This window comes from Chinchilla lanigera, unplaced genomic scaffold, assembly GCF_000276665.1.
Source record: "Chinchilla lanigera isolate Chin_1 unplaced genomic scaffold, ChiLan1.0 scaffold00041, whole genome shotgun sequence".
In the NCBI taxonomy this organism is placed as follows: domain Eukaryota; kingdom Metazoa; phylum Chordata; class Mammalia; order Rodentia; family Chinchillidae; genus Chinchilla; species Chinchilla lanigera.
Window position 1 is genome coordinate 14,717,211 of NW_004955442.1, and position 11,950 is coordinate 14,729,160.

At 45.2% G+C, this 11,950-nt stretch overlaps 1 protein-coding gene across 6 annotated transcripts in view; it reads right to left on the minus strand.

Moving 5' to 3' along the window:
- Pdpk1 (3-phosphoinositide dependent protein kinase 1) overlaps positions 1 to 11,950 on the minus strand; it is an 87,782-nt gene that overhangs the window by 32,122 nt on the left and 43,710 nt on the right. For 5 of the 6 annotated variants that reach the window (XM_005391417.2, XM_013517783.1, XM_005391419.2 and 2 more), the window contains 3 exons: positions 8,958 to 9,102; positions 8,212 to 8,309; positions 4,635 to 4,710 (listed from right to left, as the gene is read on the minus strand). In XM_005391417.2, the coding sequence (XP_005391474.1) occupies positions 4,635 to 4,710; positions 8,212 to 8,309; positions 8,958 to 9,102 (319 nt within the window). Of the gene's footprint in view, positions 1 to 4,634; positions 4,711 to 8,211; positions 8,310 to 8,957; positions 9,103 to 9,645; positions 10,052 to 11,950 lie in introns of those variants that run through there. The other variant, XM_005391420.2, reaches the window with a different exon arrangement.

The following is an 11,950-nucleotide window of genomic DNA, read 5'->3' on the forward strand; positions in this document are numbered from 1 at the left end:
GGAGGGAATGAAAGGGCTCTGGGTGAGCTTCTACCACTATGAAGTATGCCAGAGTTTCATCATAAACATGAATTTAGGATTTTAAATGCTTTGTTAATAAAATAATAATAAATAGGAAAGCCCTAAAATGGTTCTGGAAAAAAAAAAAAAAAGGTTCTGGAAAGCAGAATATACCAAGGATTTTACAAGTGCTCAGCTGGACCAAGTCATGCCACTTCCTGAAACTCACATGGAAGAATTCAGGGCAATCTCATCTTTCCCACCTGTAGGACGATGGTGTGCCCCAAGGCAAAGCACCTATGCCCTCCTCTAACCCCATACAAGTGTAGCCAACACATAGGAGGCACACCAGTACCATCTCAAACTCATGAGACAGAAAAATCACACTGCTGGTAAAGATATCTACAGATAGTTCTTTTCTTTTTTTGTGGTACTGGGGATTGAACTGAGGGCCTTGTGCATGCTAGGCAAGCACTCTACCACTGAGCTATATCCCCAGCCCTCTACAGATAATTTTAATGACAGATAATTGCTCCTTACAGAGCCAAGAGGAGCAGGATGCATACTGGCTATCCAGTGCAATTCCACTTACATGGAAACTATATAAACGTACATAAAATGCACAGAAGAATGACTGGAAAGATAAGACTTATTTTCTAAGAATTATTTACAATGAACAGGCATTCCTTTTAAAATCAGAAGAAAAAAAGAGTACATGTTTTGGTACACGCCTGTAATAACAGCATTCTTGGAGGCTGAGGAAGGAGGACTGCATCTCTGAGACCAGCCTGTGTACCATCTTGGTAACTCAGCAAGACCTTGCCTCAAAACAAAAAATACTAAGAGGGTTGGAGATATAGCTCAATGTGAAGACCTTAGGTGGGTTCAATCCCCATATTACTAACACCCCCCAAAAAATTTTTTTTAAAAACTTAATTACTTTTAATGACTACCACAAGATTAAAAGTTGTAAAAGCAAGAACAATGTAGTGATGCATCCCTCCCAAACCGGCTCTCAGCCCCTAGAGACAACCACTTTTGTCTGTTTCTTGCACATCCTCCTACAGAACATGAACCAGCCACAAGGAACATGCACATATGTCTCTCTTGCACACAGATGGTAGCTTGTGCGCCTGACCCCTTATAGCCTGGAAATCTCCCTAAATGCAGAGGAGCTCAGCATCTGGGGAACAACCTATACCAAGGAAAGCTGGCTCTCAGATTAAGTGATATATCTGGAAAGCCAGGAGACTTTACCCACCACCTCACACCTCAGACATTGACAGGAGCATCCTCCTCTGTCCCATAGGCTGCTGAGCAGCATCCCTGGCCTCCACCCACTGTGGGCCAATAGCACCCCTACCCCAACTGTGACAACCCAAACATGTCTCCAGACATGGCTAAGTGTCCTCAAGGCAGAACTGCTTCTGCTGGGCAGCTCTGACAATGGGCCAGTTCTTTTTTTTTTTTTAATCATGTGGATTTTATTTTTTTTTTATTTTTGGTTTTTTTTGGATCTGGGAATCCAACTCACGACCTCGCACTTGCCAGGCAGGTGCATGGAGCAGTTCTAATCCACAGGAAGAAGTCAAAATCTAGTGACTGTATGAGTTGGCAGGGGTTGATAACCACTGAGATGCTTAAGTTTAATTTTTCAGCACATCCTTCATTCTGCTATCAAGTTTGTGCCCATGGTTCATCCCCTATCTAGAGTTCTCAAAGCTGTCAACTTCAGAAACAGAGCTACCTAGCAGGCACGGTGGTGCACACCTGCAATCCGAGCATCCTGGAGGCTGAGGCAGAAGGACTGGCACAAGTTTGAAGCCAGCCTGAACTACATAGTGAGTTCAAGACCAGCCTAGACTACACAGAGTGACCCTGTCTGAGAAAGAAGAAAGGAAAAGAGGGAGGGAGAGAAGGAGAGAGGGAGGGAAGGAGAGAGGGAGGGAGGGAGGGAGGGAGGGAGGGAAGGTAGCTGCCTAACTAGAAATCACTTACTCACTCATCCTCCCAAGACACCCAACCAGGACAGAGGGACGATAAGGGGGTTTGGTCAAGTAGCATGGCCAAACCAAGTACTTAGCATAGTTTCATGATCCACAACAGGAAGATGCATCCATTCCACAGACCTTGTTGCTAGAAAATGCTTCCCAAATCTAGAACACAGATTCTAATACACCTCTCAGTATCCCAAGATAGCACCTTCAACTCCTCCCTGCTGTGGGCCATCAGCTTGCTGGCCTCCCATCTTCTGCTGCCCAGCTGACCTGCGGACTGATCCTTCTCCAACCTATGATCCTGCACACACAACACACTCATGGACCAGTGCCAGTCCCTATGATCCTCATGTCACTCTGTGCCTCTACTATTCGTGACTGAGACTACCACCAAGGCCCAGTTGCATCCTTGGCACTGTTAGCCACTGGTGGGGCTGTCTCTGGACTAGCTGCCCCCTAAAGGAAATCACCTTTGCCTGTCCCTCACAGGCCTCTGCCCACCCTTGCAGAGGCTGTGCACTGAACAGTTAGCCCTACACAAGAGCACTCACACTTCCCCCACCGAACACTTTCCTTAAGGACAACTGTGAAATCGCTAATTGAAAAGCAACAGCCAACTCAGAGGTGTAAAATATTACAATAAAGTAATATACACAGGTGGAAAGGAAAAATAAGATTAAAAAGCAAAAACAGCCACGATGGCACATATCTGTAATCCCAGCTACTCAGGAGGCTGAGGCAAAGAGATCACAAGTTTGAGGCCAGCCTGAGCAGAAAGAGCTGAAAGTGGGGAAGCTCAGTGGTATAGATCCCTGGATTCAATCCCCACTACTATACACATACATACACACACACACACACACAAGCAAAATGTTAACCTCTTTCAAAGTATGTTTGGGTATTTACAACTCCAGGCACATTCAACTGTCTGCTCTTTGACAAAGAGGTAAAAAATATATGCTAAGGAAAGAAGATAGCTTCTTTATGAAATGGTGCTGGGAAAACTGGCTATCTATGTGCAGAAGACTGAATCTAGACCCATATCTCTCACCACATTCTAAACTAAAAATAGATAAAAATGTAAATACTAAAACAGCAACATTTAATCTGTGGGAAGACAAAATAGGTAAGACTCTTGAAGACATAGGCATAGACAAGACTTTCTGAGCAAAACCCCAAATGCATTAAGAAATAGCACCAGGGGGCTGGGGATTTAGCTCAGCGGCAAAAGCGCCTGCCTGGCAAGCGCAAGGTTGTGAGTTCGGTTCCCGGTACCGGAGAAAAACCAAAAAAAAAAAAGAAATAGCACCAATAATCAACAAATGATATTATATCAAATTAGAAAGCTTCTGCACAGCAGACAACCTACAGAATGGGTAAAAAACTGCCAGCCATTCCTTAGACAGAGCACTACTATCTCAAATACATAATATCTTGGGCTGGGGATATAGCTCAGTGGTGCAGTGCCTGCCTGGCAAGTGCAAGGTGCTGAGCTCAATTCCCAGTACCCCCACACCAAAGAAAAAGAACTAAAAAAAAAAAAAAAAATAGGCTGGGTATGGTGGTGTGCACCTGTAATCTCAGCCTTGGGAGGCTGAAGCAGGAGGATCACTGTGAGTTTGAGGCCAGCTTAGGCTATATAGTGAATTCAAGACCAGCCTGGACTACATAGTGAGACCTTGTCTCAAAAAAAAAAAAAAAAAAAAAAAAGACCCCTTCCAAAATAAAAGAATCAAACAATGGGCAACTAAAATGAATAGACACTTCTCAGAAGAATGGCTAATAAATACATGAAAAAATATTCAACATCCCTGGCCATTAGAGAAATGCAAATTAAAACAACACTGAGATTCCATCTTATTCCATAAAGAATGGCTGTCACCAAGAAATCAAATAATAACAAATGCTGGTGAGGCTGCAGGGAAAAAGGACCCCTTCTGCACTGTAGGTGGGAATGTAAACTAGCACAATCACTCTGGAAATCAGTATGGAGATTCCTCAAAAAAGTAAAAACAGAAATTCCATTTAACCTAGCTGTTCCCTTTCTAGGTATCTTCCCAAAAGAGTTAAAGACATCATATTACAGTGATTTCATGCATACCATGTTTATATCAGCACAACTCATCAGCTAAATCTTGGAAGCAGCGTATATGTCTATCAACAAATGAATGGATAAAGAAAATGTGGCCATTATATACAACGAAGTAGTACTCTGCCATAAAGAAGGATAAACTCAAGTCATATTTTGTAGGAAAATAGGTACACCTTGAGACTATAATGTTAAGTGAAATAAATGAGACACACAAGCTGAAGTATCACATGATCTCTCTTAAGTGAAAAACCCCAAGCATAAGTAAAAGCAAAATAAAAGATAATACAAAATAGGGAGATAGATTTTTTGCAAGCAATGAGGGGAGTGGAAAAAGAATTGAAATGTGCTATGTACATGTATCAACTCTCCATGAGAAATATAATCATTATGTACTGCAAACATATACCAATAAAAATAAAAAGTAAATCAAGTATGTTTGGATATATAAAGGCCACCAAAGTTCCTCTCGCAAACATTACTTTCTCATAAAGAAACCTAGAAGCTACTCCAGAAAGAAAAAGCGTGGTGGGATAAAAGCAGGTTACCTCTTACAGGCCGACTTCTCTGTGAGCAGCTCTGGAGAAACGTATTGTGCTGTTCCTACAAATGAGTTGGCCCTGGCTGAGAAGAGGAGAAAGAGAAAAGGTCACACTTGGAGACACAATTTCTTGCCCTGTTGGTGCATTCCTCAGGTGTCAAGGTCTAACATGGCTGACAGGAGCCAGCAAGTAGTTCAGTGGTGTTACCTAGAGCAGACTAAGTGCTCCCAGCAGCTAGCTAGCCCCACCCAAGGGCACCTGCTGGACCCTGACATTGTGCCCTCCTCCCTGGTACCTCTAACCTGATGCTTGGAAAGAGGAGCCTATCACACTCACCCAGCATCCAGTCACCAGACCAGGGCAGCATGAGGACAGGCCTGTCTATGCTGTACTTACTGCTGGATCTGTGGCACCTAAACACATGGGACACATGGCAGCCACAACAAATAGCATGGCCAGGGATCACCCTCTTCTCAGTCACCAACAGCTTGGGTGTTTGAGGCCACAATCAAAGGAAGATTCAGCTTCCAGCCCCCAAGGCTCAGCCTATGTGACACTCACCAGTAGGCTACAGAGTTGACATGCAGACCCTCTGGACCCACTTATCACTGGAGACCCCTGATTGTCCCAGGGCCCAAGGACAGAAAGGATTCATCAGCTGTGGTATGGCAGAAAACGGCAGTACAACATCTGGCCCAGATCCCTCTGCTCCAAGGACTGGCAAGCAGGGCATCACTACCTGTCCTGCCTGCAGGCTGACTGGGAGCTGCCCCCACCTGGGCCCTCCAATTAGACAGAAAAAGCCCACAGCCCTGCTGTGGGGACCCAGCCCAGTTGGTTCCTCAGCCCTGTAAACAGTCCCTTCAGTACATGGTTTTCTGTGAAGACTTCATGGTGTATTTGTGTCCTGCCAGGACCCTGAAAAATACTGTCAAGAACATTGGGGAGACTCCTGAGAGGAAAGAAAACCAAACCAAGAGCCAATAACCTATAAGACCATTCAACTATGTAATGAACCAAAGAGATGTGAATTAAAGCAAAATAGCTTATCCAACAGGCAAAGAGAAAAGGAATAAAAATACATGGTAGGGGGCTGGGGATTTAGCTCAGCGGCAAAAGCACCTGCCTGGCAAGCGCAAGGTCATGAGTTCGGTTCCTGGTACCGGAGAAAAACCAAACCAAAAAAAAAAAAAAAAAAATACATGGTAATGGCAAGGATCTGGGGAACATGCAGGACTGCTGCAGAGCAACTTCCAGAGTACCATTTCCTAATACCCACTGTAAGTTATAAGCTGGCCTCTGAATGTATGTAGCTCAGTGACAGGGGACCTGCCCAGCATGCATGAGGTCCTGGGTTCCACCCCTGGCACTGGGGGACAAGGGGTGGAGGAGTTATAAGGAACAGGCCCATAATAAAAACCACAGCAGGGGTTGGGGATTTAGTTCAGAGGCACAGCGCCTGCCTGGCAATTGCAAGGTCATGAGTTCGGTTCCCAGTACTGGGGGCGCTGCGGGGGGCGGGGGGTGGGGACCACAGCAATCACTGTCAAGATGGAAAGAGCTGTGCTGGGCAGTGGGAGCATAAGCATCTCAGCATGTAAACTCCATTTCTACAATACAGGAAAGTCCATTCTGCTGCTGTTGAGGATTTAACTGAAGGCCTCATACATGCCAGGCAAACTACATCCCCAGCCTGCCATTTTGAAGGTAGCCTTCTCTGTCCTGGGAGGGAGGCAGAGGAGGGGTTCCCTACCCATGTCAGAATGGTGGCAAGGCCAGGCAGTTGTGAAAGGGTATTTTGAATCCACAGAACAGAGGGATGAGAAACAGCAGTTGGACAAGGCTCTAGATGATGGCCATCCATAGATGGAGCAACAGGGCAGCTGCAGTGATTAAAGCCTCCCTATCCATCTTAGTTGCCCCACTTCCATCTCCTAGGCCTCTCTTCTACTTGCTGAGCATCATATCCACACCTGGCTGAATACCAGAAAGATCTGTTTCCAGGTCTTTCCAGAACACTAGTTTCCTGGCTAAGGCCAGGGGCAGATGAGGGAGCTTACTTCAAGTGACTCAATTAATCTCACCAAGATACATCCACGGAACCCTTTGGTAAGGGCAAAGTCACAAGTCCTCTCTGCCAGGAAGTCCTCATCAATCTCACAGGCCCTCGATAGTTGCCCTGCTCCACTGCCTACCTCTTGCCTTTGCAATCACAAAAACCCAGATCCAGTGAGACAGAGGTCTGTGATGATGAGACATCTGTCTCTTTTTAGGAAGAGCATGTAACATACCCATTGTACAGCTAAGGAACGTGGTAGGGCTTGTTCCCATCAACACTGGGAGCTTTCAAGATTTTGGAGAAACCATCTCTGCACAAAGTAAAAAGGAGTCAATGCAGGAGTAAATTCTAAAATTGAGTCATACATATTTCTCCTTTTTCCTCAGAGAAGGAAGAAAAAAGTTTCTTTCAAAAAAAAATCCATTTCACTAGTTCATAGGTGCATTTAATTTTTGTATATTTTTAAGTGGCTATAGGGCAATAAGAGTAGGCCTATGCTAAACTGTCAGGTTTTGAAGAAAATCTACATGAGGCGAGAAATATTCAAAGCACAGCACAGGTGAGGGACTCAAGACTAACTCAAAGGTCACAGGTGAGTCTCAGCCTACTGCCCCATGGGATACTCTGGGCTTGTATCAAGTAGGACAAGGTAGCAGGCCAGCCTAAAACCTGTGATCTTCCTGCCTCATTTCCTGGGTGCTGGGATTACAGGCATGATGCTCTGGTTCTCAAGGTTCTTATTCAAGGTCACTTACTAACTCAGAAGACAGTTATCTTTCTCCTACAAAGGATTGTAAGAGCGTAACTGTCTCTCTACACAATGCATTAGAACAGTTTTTAAGAGTTCAGCTGTCCTCTCTATACCTCCAGAGTGTATGGTTTCCATCCAGTGAGCACTGGAAAGGCAGCAGGTAATCCCCTGGCTACTAAGACAGCCCTGGCCATTTTCCTGGCCCAGGTAAATTCTCAGCTACTCTAGTCCTCCAGAGTAGAGGTATCACCATGCAATTTAAGACTAGATGCTACTCCAGGGGACACGGCTTGAGGGTCAACAATTACAAACAAGCAAGTGACCAGCCCCTAAGATAGCCCCCACTCCTCCTGTGATGCTTTTAGAACCTTCCTAAAACCAGGATGCTTGGGCTACAGGCAGTTGTGCACATCTCATGGGAACAAAGAAGAGTAGGTGGGTAGAAGGCCTTAGGGTCCAGGGACATGTTCCCCAGACACCACCCACAGTATCCACAGGAGGAGCCAGCTAAGCACCTGGTGCTCAAATGACCATGATTACCTTGTACCAAGCATTGTGGAGGAGGATGAGGTACAGCATGCTCAGGAGAACTGCAGCTCCCCGCAACTGCCAGACCACACACTGCCTTGAGCCCAGCAGTGGGACCCAGGCAAAGAGATCACAGACCCCACATTCATGATGAAGCCAACCTAATGCAATACATTCCTTGAAGCTGTGGTTGCTCTTGACCATAAGCACAGGACCGGGCTCTGATGGAAATCAAACTTACATACCTTGTTTGCTCTCTGGGGATAACACTTTTGCTGTTCCAAAATCTGTGATCTGGATGTGCATGTCTTCATTTAACAAAATGTTTTCTGGTTTAAGATCCCTGGAAAAGTAGATTTTTACATTTGAAATAAAATACTTAAACAACTGCATTATTACATACTCTTACATACTTACTTTGATGAAAACAAAATAAAGTGATGAATACTTACCATCTTTACAGACTAACAGCCAAGAACACATGTCCAAAGTCCACACCAAACAAATATCAATTGCTTACAGTAAAAAGATTCAAATTATATCATTTCATAACCATATCATCATTTTAATAAACTTTTTAGTGACTTATAATCTATGCTTTTTAACTAAAAAATTAAAAGCTTAAGAATACTTCCAATCTGACTTTATCAGAAAGTCATGGGAAATAAGACTAAAAGAAAGTATACACAAAAGCACTACTGACCAAATAAAAACACAAGATGAGATCATGTGAGTCGCTGGCGTGGCAGAAAGACACCTGCCCATGCTGACCTGGCAAGTAAAGGCAGGACTCCTGATATACAGGTTCTTCTGACTTCCAGCCTCTGCTCAGCTCTCATGGCAACTATCACCTGGCACCCATGTCCCACCATCCAAGAAGTACCTCAATGCTGACCCCAGAGGGTTGGTTTTTGGCTTGGAGGCCAAATGGCCATAGGCCCTTGTCCCTACACTGACTGTTCTGCACATCCACCCTGCAGCTTTGGGTTACCTGTGAATGATGCCCTTGCCATGCAGGTACTCAAGAGCAGACACAATCTCAGCTGTGTAAAATCGAGTGCAGGTCTCATCAAATGAACCAATTTTGCGGATGTATTTAAGTAATTCCCCATTTTTGGCATAGCTAAGGCCAAAGTCTGAATATGGTACAGTTAAGGAAAAATCTTTTTTTAAACTAACTTTAATAGCTCAGTAAGGAACCACCCCCTCCACTCCAGTACTGAGGATCAAATTTAGGAGAACTCTACCACTGAGCTATATCCCCAGCTCTTCTAAGGGAGGGTCTCACCAAGTTGCCTAGCCTGGCCTCAAACTTGTGATCCTTTTTGTCTCAGCCTCCCAAATAGCTGGGACTATGAGGACGAGCCACCATGCCCAACAGAACTTTTTATTAAATGCAAACTGAAGCCTAAGACAGTTAGTTACTCTTTAAAGTCAGACCCAAGCCTGGCTCCAAGACTGGGCATCAGAGCAGCGTCTCTCACTAATAACAAATACCACTGTCCCTTTCAGCCTGGATTGTACTTCTAAACATCTGGTCCCCAGAGACATCTGTCACCTGTGGGAAGGAACTACCAGAAGTGGCTATTGGGTCTGTAGCCCCTTGGCAAGGCACAGACAACATGTATGAGACTTCAAGTGCAGAGAAGAGATGTGGAAAAAGGGTTTTAACTACAAACCTTGCTTGAGCTTGCTGACTTCCACACTGCTGACATCCATGCATGTGGCTGCTCCTTCCTTTGAATAAAAGTGACCCCCTTTGTAAGAGAAGAGCCATTTTATTAACTTCTTGATTTATCTGATCTACTTGTGCAGTGCCCACTGGAGAAAGACAGGAGGGGCAGCCAGCAACCCTGTGGACCCTACACCACAACATGGTCCATTTGTATTCCGCTTCTGATGGGACTGAACGCTGACAAGAAACAGCTCCCATATAACTGTTTCCCCTGAAAACACCAAACAGTTGTGCCTCCTTTTTTTTGTTTGGGGGTTTCTTTGAGACCAAGTCTATGTCGTTTGGGTTGGTCTTGAACTCACCATGTAGCTCAGGCTGGCCTTGAACTTGCGGCAGCCCTATCTCAGTCTCCCAAGTGCTAGGAATATAAGCATGTGCCACCACACCTCGTTCATTGTGCCTCTGATCTTACTGGAAATCCCCAGGCACTTCACTTCCCTGACAACCCAGGACTCCACCCTGAGAAGCAGCTCTAGAGTCCACAAAGGGTAGTTTGTGATCAGGGTGCCTGGCTGGCCTTCTATCTGCCAAGGCACTACCATCTTCGATCAGGGAAGGAGAATGAGGCTCCAAGGCTGCAAGACAAACCCAACAGGGAATGGACCACAGCCAAAGCTATCCAAAACTATCCCTATCCAGGGTATCTCTGACTACCACAACTCCCAACTTAAGACAATGCTTGACAGAAACTTGAAATAAAAAGCCCCCTTTACTTTAGGGAATGCAGAGTCTTGCAGGCGAAATTCACGTCACCTCATCCTGCCCATTCCCTCACCAAAAAATGGCTGTTCCCACAGAACCACTAGTTGTGACCCAACTGGGCTGGCTCCAAGACCTTGCCTGACTGGAGCCCAAGTACAGGGCTCAGACTTGGTCACAGTTGGAAGTAGCTTCATGGCTTCATGGCTTTACTTGATATCTTACTTGATATCTTTTACTTGATATCTCAATGGTTCTTGTTTCCTGCATAGTACACCTACACAGCACACATCTCTACTAAGCAGTGGGGCAGAGGTGATCAACAGGCCTTGAACATAACAATTCCACCAGGGTTACTGCTCAGTCACACACCTGCCTCATGAAGGGTACTCCTTCAGAACTCATCAGTCCACTTTATATCCTGAGAACGTACTCCAACCCTTGGCCACAGCCTGTGCTCCAAGGCAGTAGGGAGGAGGTAGTAACTGTCCTGCCTCACACAGACCAGCCCTGTGAACAAAGCCAGGGAGCCTGACAAGCCCAATCCCCACAATTTGCAGAAGAGGCACCCAGCCTAGAGATTAAGCATCTGACTCAAGGTCACAAAGCAAAGGAGGGACAGGACCAGAGTCTAGCCCCGAAGTAGTATTTTTAACGCCACACAGGGTACCACGAAGCCAAGCAGGTGTAGATCAACCTTAATGGGAGCTGGAGGAAGATGGCCAGACAGACAAAAATAGCATCTGAGCCCTCTTTGCCTCTCTTCCCCAACTAGAAATCACAGCTAAATGGATGGTGTCCTATTTAGGCATTTCCTCAAGCAAAGAGTTTCATTTTCTTTTCTCTCTCAACATAATACACACCAAGGACCTAGGCATGATGGCACATGCCTGTGATCCCAGTACTTGGGAGGCTGAGGCAGGAGAATTACCATGAGCTATGAGTTCAAGACCAGCCTTGGCTACACAATGAGTTCAAGGGCAGCCTGGACTATATAACAAGAGATCTATCTCAAAAACAAAACACACACACACACACACACACAAAGAGATCTGTCTCAAAAACAAAACACACACATACATACACACACACACACACACACACACAGGATTCCACATGGGGCGGAAGTCCCTGGGACTCATTCTTGTGGATCTTAGTGAGCCCTCACAACCTTCCAGGGCTTTGGAATTTGTCATTTTATTTTATTTTTGTCGTAGCACTGGGAACTGAATAAAATTTGTCTTGTTAGTCTAACCTGGAAGTCAGACAGCAAGAGCACCCTTACTTGGGTTTTGCAGCCTGACCCAACCACCTATATGACCCCTGGAGAAGATGAAGTCATGTGTATGTCCATAATTTGGAAATGGTTTTGGTGTCCCCTAGGCATGCATGTGACTGGAGGCTTGGTCGCCAGTGAGGGAGTACTGGGAGGTTGTCGAACCTTCAAGAGATGGCGTCTGGTGAGATGTCCTTAGGTCACTGGACAGGAGGAAGCTGTCCTGCACATCTTGGTGGTTTGTTTTTTTTTTTTTTTTTTTTTTTTTTTTTTT